Below are 17441 nucleotides of genomic sequence, written 5' to 3' on the forward strand. Positions count from 1 at the left end.
GAACCATACTTTCCACAGCTATAAACTGTCCACCCATCCAGACCAGCTTGCAAGACTGTAATCTTAATAACCATTTAGTCTTTGATCACCTGATAGGTGGGAAATTCCATAAATTGCCTCCGTGGAAGCAAGATCCAAACATTTAATTGTGAGTAAATTTTTACAAAATGAAAAGGTAATCAAGAAACTTTACATCATATGTCATACTGTCACGGCTCAGGGCACAGCATTTTCCCTCAGTGGTTGAGTAAGGGCACCCACTTTTGACTTCTAGCTGTTGCCCCTCTTGGGTCGAGTCACACGTCCTTCCCGATTCAGACTGGGCTACTTCTAGGTTGCAGAGTTCTCTGCTCTCACTATGCATTTCTTAGCACAAACATTATCAAAAGCCACCTGCTTGCTTTCTCGTCAGAGACTGATAACGGTGATTATCAACAGTTGTAAGTTACCATGCTTCCTACACAAGCTTGCTATATTCTTAAAGTAAAAGAGCATTGCAGAACAAACATAGTACATGTTGAACATCCCAAGCCCTGCACCCTTGGATCTTGACTGGTGCCAGACGAATTTGCTGGACCATGGGAGGTCAATATTTTCAATATAGTTAGCCGGATAACCACTTAACCGTGTGGCCAAGTTTTCTGTGGTCTCAGAGTTTGTTTACAGCAACCAGTCCTGGCTCTCAGTGTTCTGTGCTGTTATTTAGCTTTAATTTACCCCTAAATGTCTTCTAAGAGTCCAGTAAACAATGGAAGTGTTGGTAATGTGCTAGAAAATATTGACCTCCCATTGTCTGGCACATTCTCTCATCTGGAAGCGGACAGATCCTGAGTGTACTGGACGAGAGGTTCAACCTGTAGTTCATTTAAGACACCCTTCAATTTTCTTTTCTTTCTTCCAGGCACTCAAGACTTTCCCCGCCACAGAATCTCCCCTTCTGTAGGTGGAAGAAGAACATGGTAGACACAGTATTGTACAGAAATCATCAAGTAGAGAATGTGGGCCATCTGTCCAGATATTCACAATTGTTAACTAATTTTTAAACCACTTTCGTTTGTAAAATATTCTAATCACCAAAAACCAAAAAGAAACACACAACAAGCTGTGTATCAGGTAATTTCTCTGCATTTTGATCCTGAAATTACATCTTTAATTTAAAAATTAATCTTCAATGTGATTACTTTTGAAGACTTGTATTTTCTAAATTACAAACATTCTGGATGTTAGCATCATGAATGCTTTAGTCAGGGGGTGAAGCTTATCACTTGCTCACAATACTATACATTTTCTAACACCGCATCAAAGAAACAGTGACATTTGTTTTAAACATTTCAATTAAAAGAAGAACACTATGACAGAGTTCCAGCACATTTGGAATTTGAAATAAATTTTATTACAAATGTTTCTTTCAGTTTTTTCCTCAGGATTTGGTATCCCATTTTACAGATTGACATATTTACTATACACATGTGCAAGATGAATTTTCAAGAGTGTATTTGTACAAGCAAAATTTTATTCACTGCACATCCTTGACAAGTAAAGTAGAAAAATTCCACATTTAAACTTAATGAAGTAAAATGCTCTAGTTGAAAGGTGAAAGGTACATATCTAATACAATTGCACTGAACTGAAAAAACAACCAGTCATCTGCTGCATCAACACATTGTTAAAAATTACTTCTACTGCAACTTCTTCCACCAATCTATTAAAGGTTATCTAAATTCTACAGCAGAATAAAAAGGTGCTTCAAACAGTGCATAAAAATCATTAGTCTTTGTGCTATCATATTCTGCATTAAGATTATTCCCCAGAAGTTCTTTTCATTTAAAGTAATTCAGTTATAAAATGCTGATGGGACCAGACTTCTGTATTGTCCAATTATAAATTTTAAAAAATCAATTACTGGGTGTTCTGTTACTCTTTTTTTCAGCTGTGAAATATATACAGTTATTGCAAATTATCTACTTTTTAATAAAAAAGGGACTTTCATAATAGAGAAAGCTTTCAAACATGTCCATAAAATATTAATTTACTTTTTTTCTAGATAATACTTTGAGGAAGATTTTTCCTCTTCCCATTCCTGTCCAACTTCTCTTATTTATTCCTGCTGTTTTAAGTCACAATGATGAATTTGGGACACCACAAATAATGGCAATGAAACACATAAAGCAGGGCTTGCAGGAGGAACCCTTTTAAAAAACAAACCTTTAACAATAGCACAGGAAAATGTGGGCAAAACACTCAGGGTAAGAAAAAATATTGTCAACAAGAAGAAAAGTTGCCAACATTTTCATGGTTCAAATTAATGCACATAAGTCTTAGACTGGCATGTTGTTGAATTGAAACTACTGTTGTTATTGGCAAAACATTAACAACTGCTGGGTCTGACATTCAGTGTTCGTGTCCATCCATTTAGAACTGGTGTAATTGGCTGGCTTTACAAAACATGCCAGTGTAAAATTCCAGATCCAGAAAGCTCAAATGAGACCACATTGAGCAAATTCATAATGAAGATCATTAAACAGCATATTTCTGGAGAAAGCGCTCAAATGCATCATAAATAGCTTGCCTAAAAAGAGAATACGGAGAGAAAGTATTACTAATATAATTTGGGAGGGGGCAGACACAAGTTACTTGTTCTTCTTTGTAAAAACAGACTTAAGAGTGCTTGGTACACCTGAGGAAAGCCAGAACTCATTATTTCCCAAATCCATGATGTCATTCGAGCCCCAAGCTCTAATCTGAACCAACTGCCAAATGTCACAAGGATCCCTACAAACAACTGGCAATCAGCCTACAACAGGGAACCAAGCCAGACACCCATGGCAGGACAGGATGGCGTAAGAGCTTCTGTTGACACCTAATGATCTCCATGCATTAGAAAGATTCTCTAAGAACTGAATTTAAGCCTACTTTGCACTAGTACAATGCAGCTAAAATGAGGCAAAGATTCAGAGCCCTCAATCTTTTTGGAAATTTAACATTTACTTATTAAGGGGCTGAATGACTCAAAGGGAACTAATAATGGCATAATGCACATTTCAAGGACTTTGGTTTAAATGCAGGAAGAATCAGTAGTGTCAGAATCCTCACAAAGCCTATGTCCACACTAGAGAGTTTTGTTGAAAAAAAATGGTGTTTTGTCAACTAAACCCAGGAAGTGGCACATTCTCAAGTTGTTCTGTCAACAGTAAATGGGCAGAATGTGGCACTTTTGTCAACAGTGTTCTGTCGTTTCCCCATTAAGCCAGTCTGGACATTCCAGGGGGTCCTTCTGTCGACCTGGAAGGAATGGAACTGAGGACAGTTGCAGTTGCTCTGGGACATGAAGAGGTCCAGCCAGGGAAAAACCTCGCTTTTGGAAGACAGAGTAGAGGAAATCCACGCTGACTGACCGCTCTTGAACAAGCAACTGTCACCTTAGGTGATCTGCCAGCTGATTCTGGACCCCCGGGAGATAGGACGCTGATGACAGAGACAAGCTGTTGAACTCATATTCATGTCTAAGCTTGTCTCTGTCACCAAAGTTGGTCCAATAAAAAAATATTACCTCAGCAACATTTCATTATAATATCCTGGGACCAACATGGCTACAACACTGTAAACAAACAATATAACTAATTGAGGAAATGAACAGATCACATACTGTAAAAAAGAAAGCCAGAAAAAGAAAGGAAACATTTTGCATAAGAGGGCCGCCCACAAATATCCAATCAATTTTACCAAACTTACATTTTCAATGAAATCTAAGCACTGCAAAAAAAAGGAAAGGGAGGCAGCAACAATTATGGGTTAAATATGCAGGGAAATGCCTTTCAATTTATATACAGAATACCACCAGTCATTCTAAACAGTTATGTATATACTGTTCATACAGGGAGTCTAATTCTTTTCAGAGTCACATTTAAAAAATTATTTACATTGATTGGAACAGCTCTCAAGACTATTTGATCTCATGTAATTAAATCTAAGATATTATTAGGAGAGGATCGTGTCCAGGCCACACTTAAAAAAACAAACAAACAAACAAACAAAAACAACCAGATGTCCTACACCTTCAGAACACTGTTCTTCAGCACTAATTTGGAACTAGGAATTCTTTCCCCCCCCGCATCACTTACCGGGTCCTCTTTGACCTCAATCTTTTGAAACAATGCGAGCAGGCAATGCTTAAAGTTAAGCACACGCTTTGTTGGATCAAAGCCTTTTGTACTCAACTCTTTCAAGAAATTCTGATCCCAAAACTACCTCTTTTGTATTTTCTATCACTGCAACATCTTTCAAAAACTGCTAATTTTACAGTTACAGATCCTGATGCTTAGATAAGTAGATCGTTTCCTTTTTTGTTTAGGTTCCCTCATTAACTCCTGCACTGCAAGGGAATTCTCAGTATGCGTGAGGAGTATTACCTTACTGTAACTCCTTAAAATTTAAGGAATTGTATTTATATAAACAACATTTGAGAAGTTTGAGATACAGTGTGAAGTCTAGAATTACATTAACTTATTTGTCTGAAAGATAATTTAAGATTTTGAATCTGGTCTTCACCTACTTTTCATTCTGACAAGAACCACCCTTGCAAAAATAAATATAGGGTAATTCTTGACCATTGAACATACATGCACTAAATTAATGGTGTCAATGAAGAGGAATAAAAGCTATTTTTGTTTTTTTGAAGACAGAGATGCCAACATAGAAAACCAATTCCCTCAACAATGTGGTATTATGGAAAAAAATCACAACCATATTTTTGCTCCCTTGTTTATACTTAACCTCTTACCTGAAGAGTCCTTGTTTGAAGAGGTAGGCACTGACATGACCTCCACCCAGATACCTGATTTCACATCCAGGCCAGATGTCTTGAAGGCTGCGCACTCCACTACGTGGAACATATGCATCCTCCTTGGCTTGAACAACTATGATTAGACTTGGGTCAACTGGAACTGAACAGAAAAAATTACTTCTTCCCCCCCCCCAGGAAATGCTTATTTTTTGTGCTTAAACTGTTTTCTACTCCCAAATCAGTATTCCTCAGTAACTTATAAAGCTACGTTATCCATCTAATACAAAAATCCCATGTGGAGTGTGGGAGGGTCTCTTGTATTCAGTGGCAAGTCTCCTTAATGATCAGGTTCAATCAGCTCTCTGCATGGAAAAGACTATAGAAACAGTTTAAATAGAAGATTAGGTATCCAACTATCCTTGGACATAGTATTTTCAGATCAAAGGCAAAGATATTCCATAATGTAGTTGCAAAATAAAAGATGTATTGCATAACTAGATCTTGATTCTTGGTGCCTTTGCTCTGAGATGAGACGGGAGGGCAAAAATCAATTTTATAATGTAATTCAGCAGCAATTTAAGTTATGGATTGCCTCACAGTTAGCACTAGAACTATAGAAGTTATAACATGACAAATTGAGGGAATAAGGCAATATTCAGCACAGCCATCTCTTATCCTCTTTGAAGACAACTTCTGGCTTTATAACAGCATGTGCTTGCATACAGAAGAAAGATTACAAAATATGTTCTCTCATTTAAGAGACCCAGCAATACCTGAAGCAAACAAGCTCATGTTAAAACACATTTGCTAGATGTAATCAGACTGTGTGTAAGAAACTCACATACTTCTTAAGAGAAAAACTAACATAAATGGAAACCGGGCATAGAGACTTGGTGGAGCTCATGAACAATGCAAATCTAGATTGAGATAGTTAAGTGGTTTTGAACGGGCAGAGTAATTGTGAAAAAGAGGTTCCTCTGAAACTAGATGTGTTAATAACAAGTCTGACACACATTTTTAAAAAGACATGTCCATTTATATGCCCATTCTGTGATGATACACGACACCCTTTCTAATCAAATATAAAAGCTTTCTGGGATAACAGTACAACTGCAAAATTATTGCATAGATAAAAGATTATTCTAGACATTTGTCCCAATCCCCAAATTAAAATAAAGTACCTGAGAAATTAGCTACATGTGTACATTCATCCATAACTCCTTTCATGAACCTTAGTGATTCTCTCTGTAAAGTATCCCTTTTCCTTTCTTCACTTATCCGATGCTCCTGCTGATTGGTGAAGTTCTTATTACTACTTCTGTTGGTTGAAAATGTTTCATTTATACGCTGCATTTTTGGAGCATCTTGTAGTAAGAGTCTTTCTGATGAGGCACATACAGTACTTTTACTGGTACTAAGGCAGCGAATGGCATCTGTAGACAGAATTTTGTTTGTGGTATCCAGATTTAACATTCTGGAAGACAGAGCTAGCTTGTTCAGACTGTCCACGCTGCTGGGGGAATTTTTAACGAAGTCTTGTCCCATCTTGAAGGAGTCTGTCTAAACAGAAATAAATGCCTTTTATTAAGAGTTTTCACGTTTCTGATCAACATTATTAAATAAAAGGTGAGTGAATCCAGTGCTAATGACACAGTGAGACCTCTGGCACGAGCCAGGCAGAGTGCTGCACAAGCAATCTCAAACTCTTAGCATACAGATTGGTCCATTATCTAAATTTCAACCTATATCACGCCGTATATCAGGGTGGGCAATGATTTTTGATGGGGAGCCACTCATAGAATTTGGAAGTGGTCAAGGAACACTCTTCCATGATATTAAAGGAGAAAGTGCAGGGTCTCGGAGAGAAGTTGGGTATAGAAGGGAGTCGGGGATAGGTGACTGGGGCACAGGAGAGGGTGTGAGGTCTAGGATGGCGTTTGAATTAAGGATAGTGGTGTGATCCTGGACCATGGAATTAGGGTGCAGGAAGGGTGCACAGCCTGGGAAGGATATGAGTAGGAATGCAGGAGAGGATTGTGACCGAGAGCAGAGGTGCAGGGGGTGGGTTCAGTCTAGGAGAGGATTGTGAGCTGGGGCGGGAATGCAGGGGGTTGCGTTGTGAACTGGGTCAGGGGATTGGGATGCCAGGTCTGGAAGGAGCTATGGATGCAAGGGGCTTGGGTTGTGACCTGAGGAAGGGACAGCCTGAGGTGCTAGGTGCAGGCTTTGGCCAAGAAGGCGTTCCTGGCCAGTAACCTAGCAGGAGCCTCAGGCAGGCTCCCTACCTTCCATGCCCCACATGCAGCACTCAGAGTGGCTGGCTATAGGTGCCATGTGCTCTCCATGCCACAAAGCCCTAATCAGGGAGTGGCAGGCATTGCGTGCTGCCCAATCCACAAGCATGGCTTGGGCAGCTCCCATTGGCTGGTCTCCAGCCAACAGGAGCTGTGAGATTGTGCTAGGGGCAGAGGCAACAGGCAAACATCCCCTCCTCCACCTCACAGCACACAAAATAGTTGTCCCAGGTAGCCAGTCACTAAGTGGCATATGGGGCAGGGCAGGCAGGGAGTCTGCCAAGGTTCCTGATGGGTTGCAGGATAGTAGTGGAGGTCTGGATCTGACCGCACATTGCCCTCCCCTGCCTTATCTCTTAGTTTTGGATCTGTCCTATCATGTAACGGTAAGTACTCAATTACTAAAATGCAGAGTATCACATGTCAGATGCAAATTACTTTTTGTTATTACTTAACTAATCGAAAAATCAAGCAATTTAAAAAGCAATTTAATTTAAAAAAATGAGTGCCCTTATTCTGTTATAAATCCCATAAACCAATAATTATTTCTTAATAAATCAGATACTCACACCTGGTCACGTCTTTTTTCATTGCTTTTTATCATTATATAAATATTTCAACTAAAGAATAAGCAAAGTAATGGATTCAAGAGTTTATTTGGCATTTCAAAATGCTACTCCAAGCTACCTGGACTACTTTTCTAACATTTGGGAATCTGGGTTTCAATATTTTGATTCCCCTGGCCCTACAAAAAAGAGAAAAGTTACTCACTTGTGTAGTAAAGATGGTTCTTCGAGATGTGTCCCCGTGGGTGCTCCACATTAGGTGTCGGGCTCGCCCCGGTGCCACAGATCGGAAATTTCCAGCGGTATCTTGTCGGGTCGTGCATGTGCCGATGCGCATTGGTCCTTCGCGCACTTTCGGTCACGTGCACGATCCAGTCCACGCCAGTTCCTCGATCAACCGCCCTAGATGCTCCTGAAAAACACCAAGCAGAACTCCAAAGCGGGGAGGAACGGGTGGATAGTGGAGCACCCAGGGGCACACATCTCGAAGAACCATGGTTACTACACAAGTGAGTAACTTCTCTTTCTTCTTCGAGTGGTCCCCATGGGTGCTCCACAGTAGGTGACTACCCAGCAGTGACCCCAAATATGGAGGTGGGTACTCGATTATGCGCAGCTTGCCCTTGAAAGGACTTCTGTCGATAGACGCATATCCTCATCCAACACCCGGTGCATCGCATAGTGCTTGGCGAAGGTGTCGTAGAATGACCAAGTCACCACTCTGCAGATGTCTTTTAATGCAATTCCTTTGAAGAAAGCTGTCGATGTCGCCATTGCTCTAGTGGAGCAAGCCCTGGGCGGAGCTAGCAGAGGGGTCTTACGGAGCTCGTAACACAGTTTTATGCAGGATACAATGTTATTTGAAATTCTTTGTAAGGATAGGCCTTCCCCTTTTGATCTGGGTGCGAGAGACACCAGAAGTCTGTCTGTTTTCCGGAAGGGGTTAGTTCTGTCTATGTAAAAGGCCAACACCCTCTTCACATCTAGCAAATGCAGCTGCGCTTCCTTGCTGGAGGTGTGCGGTTTAGAATAAAATGAAGGTAAAACTATTGGTTCATTAATGTGGAACTCTGAGGCAATCTTTGGAATGAAGGCTGGGTGTAACTGTAAGATCACCGCTTCCTTTGAGAATATTGTGTAGGGTGGCATTGCCATTGTTGCTGCGAGTTTACTCACCCTGTGGGCTGATGTAATTGCAAGAAGAAATATTGCTTTTATGGTGAGCAACCGGAGGGGTACCGTGGCCAATGGTTCAAAGGGTGGTCTAGACAGCGGGTCAAGGACCAAGTCCAAACTCCATGAAGGTGATAACAGCTTCCAAGGAGGGTATAGGTTTGCAAGCCCCTTTAGGAATCGTGTGGTAAGGGGATGGGCGAATATGGTTGGCCCTTCCTCTCTGTGTTGGAACACTGATATAGCTGCGAGGTGGACCTTTAATGAAGATAGATAAAGTCCGTCTTGTTTCAGCTCCAGCAGGTACTCTAGAATTACGGGAATAGAGACATCTAGAGGATCCAATTGCTTGGACGAGCACCAGGATATAAATCGTTTCCATTTCTGTGTGTAAGTCCTCCTGGTGGAGGCCTGTCGACTGCACTCCAGAACTTCTTTTACTCCTTCTGATCATGTGCTCTCTAAGGCACTGAGCCATGGATTAGCCACGCTTGTAGGCGGAGCATTTGAGGATGTTGGTGCACTATGGACCCCTGACTCTGCATGAGAAGGTCCGGTACTATTGGGAGGGGGAGTGGCGCGCAGCATGACATGCGCAGGAGCAAGAGAAACCATTGCTGTTGGTCTCACGTTGGAACTATAAGTATCACGCGTGCCTTCTCCCTTCTGGCTCTCTCTAGAACCTTGTGAATGAGTGTTGTGGAAGAAATGCATGCAGCAGAGGACCCCTCCATGGGACCATGAAGGCATCCCCCAAAGAACCCTGCCCAATGCCTGCTCTGGAGCAATACTGTGGACATTTCTTGTTGGTGTAGGTGGCAAACAAATCGATTCGGGGAAACCCCCATCTGTCAAATACTTCGCAGAGCAGATCGGAGCGGATTTGCCACTTGTGCATGAGAGCAAAGTGTCTGCTTAGTTGGTCCGCTTTCACGTTGTGGACACCTGGCAAGTATGAGGCTTTGAGAGTTATGTTGTTGGTAATGCACCAGTTCCACAACTGGACTGCCTCTGCGCATAGTGCATGAGATCTGGTCCCTCCTTGACGATTGATATAGAATATTGTGGAGGTGTTGTCGGTATTGACTCCGACCACTTTGCCCTGCAGATATTTTTGAAAGTGCCTGCATGCACTGAACACTGCTCTGAGTTCCAGTATGTTTATGTGCACTGCCATCTCTGCTGGGGACCATTGCCCCTGTATCACTCTGTTGCCAATGTGCGCTCCCCATCCTATGTGGGATGCGTCCGTTGTGAGAAAAACCGCAAATTTGCACCCCTACTGGTAAGTTCTCGGGGTGTACCCACCATGCGAGGGACTTCCGCACCTCCATTTTGGGTGATACTGTTTTGTGGAGGGTGTGAATCGCTGGCCTGTAAATGCTCGCCAGCCATTGCTATAGGCCTTGCATGTGTAGCCTGGCATTCTGTACCACAAATGTGGTGGCCGCCATGTGCCCCGGAAGCTGTAGGCATGTTAGGAATGGCACTGTGGGGCTGTACATCATTACCTGCACCAGGGATTTGATGGTACGGAAATGGGCATCGGGCAGGTATACTTTTGATGTAGTAGAGTCTATGCGTGCCCCTATGAACTCTATGTTTTGTGTGGGCTCGGTCTTTGATTTCAGGAAATGATGACTAGGCCCAGTGAAGTAAAGGTCTTTGTAGTAACGTCTATCATGCGCAGGACATCTGCTCTTGAGACCCCTTTTCGTATGCAGTCGTCCAGATATGGAAAAATGAACACGCCCTGCCTGTGTAGATAAGCTGATACTACTGCCAGCGTTTGGTAAAGACTCTGGGCGCCGAAGAAAGACCAAATGGGAGGACTCTGTATTGGAAGTACTCCCTGCCCACTTTGAAGCAAAGAAAACATCTGTGTGCCGGGTGGATTGTTATGTGGAAATATGCGTCCTGTAAGTCGATGGCTGCGAACCAATCTCCATCGTCCAGTGCCGTAACTATGGAGGCAATAGTAGTCATCTTGAAGCGCTATTTGCGCAAGTACTGGTTGAGAGCCCGTAGGTCCAGGATTGGTCTCCAGCCTCCTGTTTTTTTTTTTCCTCTGTTAGAAAGTATCAGGAGTAGAAGCCTTTCCCTTGGAATTCTTCCGTGATTCTCTCCACTGCCCCTATAAATGTGAGGTGGTCTACCTCTTTTTTCAACCTTGTCTCGTGAGAGGGGTCCCTGGGGAGGGACTGGGTAGGGGGTTTTGGTGGCGGTAGTGATTGGAAAGGGATGGAGTATCCCTTGGCTATAATTTCCAACACCCATTTGTCTGTCGTGATGCTTTGCCATTGAAGATAAAATGGTTTGAGTCAGTGGTGGAACATATGCTGTGATTGGCATTGAGTGATGGTCTTGGTATTGCAGTCCTTCTCACAGCCGTCAAACTTGCTGTCTTGGAGCTTGCCCTGAGCTTGTATGCCCTTGCTGGGGATGCCGTCTGGGGGCCCTATACTGTTGTTGCTGTTGATGGCGCCCTTGATCGTCACCCCATTGGTATTTCAAGCGCTGGGGTTAGTATGCATAGCACCTTTGCTGGGGATAAAATTTCTTTCTCCTGTACAGAGGGGGTGTACATGCCCAGTGTTCTAAATGTGGCCCTTGAGTCCTTGCTGGAGTGTAGGACCGAACCAGTTGAATCAGCAAATAATTTTTATTTATCGAATGGGAGATCCACAATTTTTGCTTGCAGCAACGAAGGGTCCTGTGGCACCTTACAGACTAACAGAAAAGTTTAGAGCATGAGCTTTCGTGAGTTAACTCATTTCTTCAGATGCTGGTCCTGGAAATCTGCAAGGCCAGGTATAAATAGGCCAGAGCAAGGATGGGGATAACGACGTTAGCTCAGTCAGGAAGGCTGAGTTGTATTGTCGTCAGTAGATCTGGAGGTGTGAACTCCAAGAGAGGGGAAGCTGCTTTTGTATTTAGCCAGCCATTCACAGTCTTTGTTTAATCCTGAGCTGAGGGTATTGAATTTACAGATGAATTGTAGCTCAGTAATTTCTCTTTGGAGTCTGGTCTTGAAATTTCTTTGCTGCAGGATAGCTACTTTTAAATCTGCTACTGTGTGTCCTGGGAGACTGAAGTGCTCTCCTATGGGTTTTTGTATATTGCCATTTCTGATGTCTGATTTGTGTGCATTTATTCTTTTACGTGGAGACTGTCCAGTTTGTCCGTTGTATATGGCAGAGGGGCACTGCTGGCACATGATGGCATAAATTACATTGGTAGATGTGCAGCTGAATGAACCCACGATGGTGTGGCTGATCCAGTTAGGTCCTGTAACGATGTTGCTGGTGTGTATATGTGGGCAGAGCTGGCAACGAGGTTTGTTGCATGGATGGGTCTCTGAGATAGAGTGACTGTGGTGCAGTGTATAGTTGCTTGTTAGGATTTGTTTTAGGTTGGCAGGTTGTCTGTGAGCAATGATAGGTCTGCCTCCCAAGGCCTGTGAAAGTGTGGGATCATTGTCCAGGACAGGTTGTAGATCCCTGATGATGCGCTGTAGAGGTTTTAGCTGAGGACTGTAGGTGATGGCTAGTGGTGTTCAATTTTTGCTTGCAGATGTTTGGGGATACCGGACATCTGGAGCCACAACTTTCTGCATATTACTACTGCTGTGGAGCATGCTGCTGTGTCCACTATGTCTAGGGCGATCTGGACTCCTGTCTGAGAGGCCGCATGACCCTCCTGGACGATCGCCTTCAAAACCGGTTTCTTGTCATCCGGAAGGAAATCCATAAGGGAGGTAAGTCTAGAATAGTTATCAAAATTGTGATTTGATAGGTGGGCAGCATAGTTGGCCATCCTCAGTAATAACGTGGAGGAGGAGTAAACCTTTCTTCCAAATAAGTCCAGTTTCCTCACGTCTTTGTCAGACCCCCCCCGCAATTTGTATTGGGGTATCTTAGATCTGTGTTGTGAGGATTCGACCACTAAGGAATTTGGCTGGGGGTGTTTAAACAGGAATTCCATACCCTTGGATGGAACAAAGTACTTCTTATCTGCCCTCTTATTTGTAGGTGGAATGGAGGCAGGGGTCTGCCATATGTTGGTGGCTGCTTCCATAATAGCTTCATCTAGTGGGATGGCTATTTTAGATGATGCTGGGGGTCTCAGATTCTTTAGGAGTTTGTGATGTTTCTCCTGTACTTCTGCAATTTGTATGTCTTGAGTGTGCGCCACTCTCTTAAAAAGTTCTTGGAATTGTTTAAGGTCGTCCGGGGGAGAGACGTCCCTGGGGACAACCGCCTCATCAGGAGAGGACGAAGAGGTGTCACTGTGATAAACCTCCTCTGATTCCTCTGGTTCCTGAGCCCCCTCGTGTGTTTGCTCCCTTAAGGGTTCTGGGGGGAGGTCCAAGGACTCTGGACCTGTCCCCGCTGGAGAAGGCTGGGTTCTTTTTGAAGAAGGATGGATGTAGGAATGTACTAGAGGTTGAGGTGGGGATCTGCCCCTGGATCTGGAGACCCTGTGTCGGTGTTCACCATGATATGGGTGGCCGTAACAGCAGGGGGAGGGTCCCAATGATGGGGATCTGGACCAAGACCGGTGTCTGTACATATGGCAACTAGAGGAGCGTGACCGCCGTGATGATGTTGACATTGGCGGGGACGCTCTGTAGCAGTATTCGTAAGGTTCCGCACTGGAGACTAGTGAAGGATGCCTAAGCCAGGGAGACAGTGGCTGAAGAAAGGGAGATGGGGGTCTTAGACAAGCTGTTGGTGTTGCTGCCCGTTGTGTTATGTCCATCTCGGGAGGAGAGCTAGGGGACAGTGGCATTTCAATGATGTCCAGGGATGGGCTACGGTGCCGGGCTTTGGATTTTGCTTTGCCCAGCCCATGAAAAGTCGATGCCACCATCTCCGGTGCCAGGGACCTCAGCGCAGTTGTCAGTGCCGTGCCTGGTGCTGCTGCACGCGGTCCTGTACGGGTAGCTTCCTCCAGCACCGTCAGGTCCTGTGCTGGCTACCCCTGTGCTGGTGCCGTCGGTACCACAAGGCTTGGTGCCATGGCCTCCGGTGCCTGCCATGTCGGTGCCTGCGGTGCTCTCGGTGCTGACTGTTTAGTGGCTGGAGCCCCTGGCACTGTTGTATGAGGTATGGCCTTTCCGCTGCTATGAGCAGTCAGCGGCTCACGGCCTTGTGCCTCGCTCATCCTGCTCACAGATACCACTGGCAAAGATCGAGCTAGGGAAAGCTTCTTTTTCTTGTGCACAGAGGAGGTTAAGGAGGCAGCCTTCCTCTTAAGCGGCCCTGAGGGCCCTTCCCTTTGGGGCTTCTCCGACGGTTCAGGCTGGAGGGCCTTGTCAAATAGGATCATCTTTAATCTCATTTCCCTGTCCTTTCTTGCTCTGGGCGTTAGTTTAGAGCAGTGGGGACATTTCTGGGGAACATGGGCCTCTCCAAGGCAACAAATACATTTACTGTGGCCATCAGAGGCAGGCATGGCCTCGCAGCATGATTCACATTTTTGAAACCCTGGCGAAGACATCTCTGTCAAGGCGTTTAACTCCTTTCAATGTTAAATAAGGTATTTAGCAGCTATTAACAGTCACAAAGGAGGATAATGTTTACTGCCATTAAGATAGTGGACTGCTTGAGGCAGCCACCTCCTTCCCGTGTCTTTCTTTCCTCCCCCTTCTTTTCTTCTTCTAAAAACCATATATAAGAAGAGAAACAACTTTAACAGTCTTAATAAACGAACGAGTAACTATTAACTATATTAAAAACGATTTTATCTGTCTCAGGAGTTGGAGCCGGAGCAGATTCCGTCTGCAGCCATTGGCGGTTGAGAAGGAACTGGCGTGGACTGGATCGCGCACATGACCGGAAGTGCGCGAAGAACCGACGTGCATCGGCGCATGCGCGACCCGACGAGATACCGCTGGAAATTTCCAATCTGCGGCGCTGGGGTGAGCCCGACATCTAATGTGGAGCATCCATGGGGACCACTCAAAGAAGAACAAACATTTCAAAGACAGTTCTGAAGGTTCTTAATTTTTTATTTCTCCTAGTGCCCCAAGATTTAGCCCAGGAACCTGTGCCTCAGCCACTAAAATCCCAGTGTTCTGGTCCTGCTTGGTGGGAAGGGGGTGTACCTCCATACTCTGCCATTTCCGCCCCCCGCAGGACTGCAACTGCAAGTGCTGGGAAGCTTCCCCACCTGCAGGATCAGGCCCTGCAGTTTGGATTGGCCTGGAATCTGGGACAATGGGAGCTGGAGGGAATGATGCCTACATGAATGTACAGGGTAGCATGCAGAGCCACTTGCCCCCTCACCCTTCCTCAGCCTGTGATACCAGCAGGGAGATGCCCCAGGTAAGCGCCCCAGCCACAAATCTTCTCCCTCAGCCCTGAGCCCCTTCCCACACTGACTCCCACCCAGACCCTGCACACAACCTCATCCCATCCTTCCCTGAGCCTCCTCCTGCACTCTAAATGTCTATCCTCAGCCAGAGTCCACACTCTCACTCAGAGCCCTCACATCCTCCACACACAACAGCGTCTCAACCCATAGTCCTCTTCTGCATTCTGAATCCCTCACTTTTGGTCTGACCCTGGAGCCTAGGAGGCCCCCAAAAATCTAACAGCCCCAGGCACCCAGAGGAGTTTCTTGCCCTGTGACCGGGGGATGCCCAGAAGTCCCCTTCAGAATCTCCACACACCTCCTCGTCTTCTAATTAAACCTGCCTTTCCTCAAGCACCAGCATTTAGTGTTAAACAAACAACTATTTCTTAGTGAATTTTAATGTTTTTCTGTTTTGTTTAATTACCAGTATTGCAACAGTAACAGAGAGAAAGTGGTGCTAGGCTATATACCATCAAAACAAAAAAGCGGTCAAGTAGCACTTTAAAGACTAACAAAATAATTCATTAGGTGATGAGCTTTCGTGGGACAGACCCACTTCCTCAGATCATAGCCATACCAGAACAGACTCAATATTTAAGGCACAGAGAACCAGTTACTGTTTTGGTTCTCTGTGTCTTAAATATTGAGTCTGTTCTGGTATGGCTATGGTCTGAAGAAGGAGGTCTGTCCCACGAAAGCTCATCACCTAATGAATTATTTTGTTAGTCTTTAAAGTGCTACTTGACTGCTTTTTGTTTTGATAGTATTGCAACAGTATTTTCTACCATTTTTCATTGCAAATATACAGTATTTCAGCTACATTATGGGTTAAATGGGCTTTTGTGGGCTAGCCTACGAATTAATCACCATTTAGAACATTGTTTCTACGGGAAAAAGCATTCCTAGTTCCAAAACTACCAACTTACAAGCAACCTCCTGAACTCAACTGGTTTGCCAGTTGGGAATGTCCTGTGTTTTGAGAACTACAATAAACAGGTGTCTTTTGTAGTTGGTCATGAACAGTAATTTGAAGAGAATTCAACACTTATACATATGCATTATGACAATGGCTATGTCTACACTATCCCAAAACTTCAAAATGGCCATGCAAATCTAATGAAGCACTGAAATACATATTCAGCGCCTCATTAGAATGCTGGTGGCCACAGCACTTCGAAATTGCCACGGCTCGCCCTCGCATGACTTGTCCAGATAGGGGTCCTTTTCAAAAGGACCCCCGTCTGGACAAGCTGCGTGGCAGCGAGCCACGGCAATTTCAAAGAGCCGTAGCCGCCAGCATTCTAATGAGGCACTGAATATGTATTTCAGTGCTTCATTAGATTTGCATGGCCATTTTGAAGTTTTGGGATAGTGTAGACACAGCCACTGAGGTATTAATCTTTGCTTAGTTAAGGGTTATTTCTGCCTCAAAGTTTTGTTAAACTAAAAAATTTAAGAAACCAGAAATAACATTTTGTATAATGAATATTTGCTGGAATTATCTAGACATGATGTTAGGTATTTGATTGGATTTTGGATGCAAACTATTTTTCACCAAAAAATAAATAGGAAAAACAAATTGTACTCACTCCACAATATTCAAGCATTTGAATGATTTCTTCTTCATAGACTGTTTGTGTATAGTATTGTTTCTCTAGCTCTCTCCAGTTTACAGCTTTGCTTAACACACCCTGAAATTACAGTGCAAACAAAAATTACCAGAAAAAATCCAAACAACGCTTTCTGAGGTGGTCAATGAAATCCCAGGTAATAGAACTGGGGAAAGATTCAGAATATAGCTAAATCCGTGTATGTTAAACTTAAGATTCCCAAATTTTATTCCAGCCAGTCTGGACTTAGAAGCTGTAGCAAATTCCATAGGATATATCAGACAAGAAAAGCCTTTACCATATTTCTTGTTTGAAAGTTTTACTAAATTTTTAATTACAAAAACATACTGCCCACAAATGCCATCCCTCACAGGTATTTCAGTCAGTCCACTCTACAATAAGAACGTGTGAAAAAAATCATTCAAACTCCTTTCCACAGAGTGCTTGCAATCAAGAGAGGAATAGGAGCAATACAGAACTGCATGGCATATGGCTACTATACTTTGACAAAATGGTACTGTACCTAATAGTAGCTGTGATTCTTGAAGAAGAGAGAGAGAGTGTGATTCTTGAAGAGAAAGAGAGTGTATATTATACATATTGTGATGAAGCTCCTAATTATATACAGTTGGGTCCTGCACTCTGTGTAGGTTGA

The 17441-nt window shown here is 43.7% G+C and overlaps 1 protein-coding gene across 7 annotated transcripts in view; it reads right to left on the reverse strand.

Annotated features, from left to right (window-relative positions):
* Positions 1-1356: 1356 nt before the first annotated feature.
* Positions 1357-17441, reverse strand: part of ABHD18 (abhydrolase domain containing 18) — a 58831-nt gene continuing 42746 nt past the window's right edge. For 2 of the 7 annotated variants that reach the window (XM_074993323.1, XM_074993324.1), the window contains exons 11-14: positions 16766-16867; positions 5965-6343; positions 4781-4943; positions 1357-2569 (exon numbers count right to left, since the gene is read on the reverse strand). In XM_074993323.1, coding sequence (XP_074849424.1) covers positions 2518-2569; positions 4781-4943; positions 5965-6343; positions 16766-16867 — 696 coding nt within the window. In that variant the 3' untranslated portion in view covers positions 1357-2517. The remainder of the gene's footprint in view (positions 2570-4780; positions 4944-5964; positions 6344-16765; positions 16868-17441) is intronic. The other 5 variants (XM_074993322.1, XM_074993321.1, XM_074993325.1 and 2 more) reach the window with 3 other exon arrangements.

This window comes from Carettochelys insculpta, chromosome 4 (genome assembly GCF_033958435.1).
Source record: "Carettochelys insculpta isolate YL-2023 chromosome 4, ASM3395843v1, whole genome shotgun sequence".
NCBI lineage: Eukaryota > Metazoa > Chordata > Testudines > Carettochelyidae > Carettochelys > Carettochelys insculpta.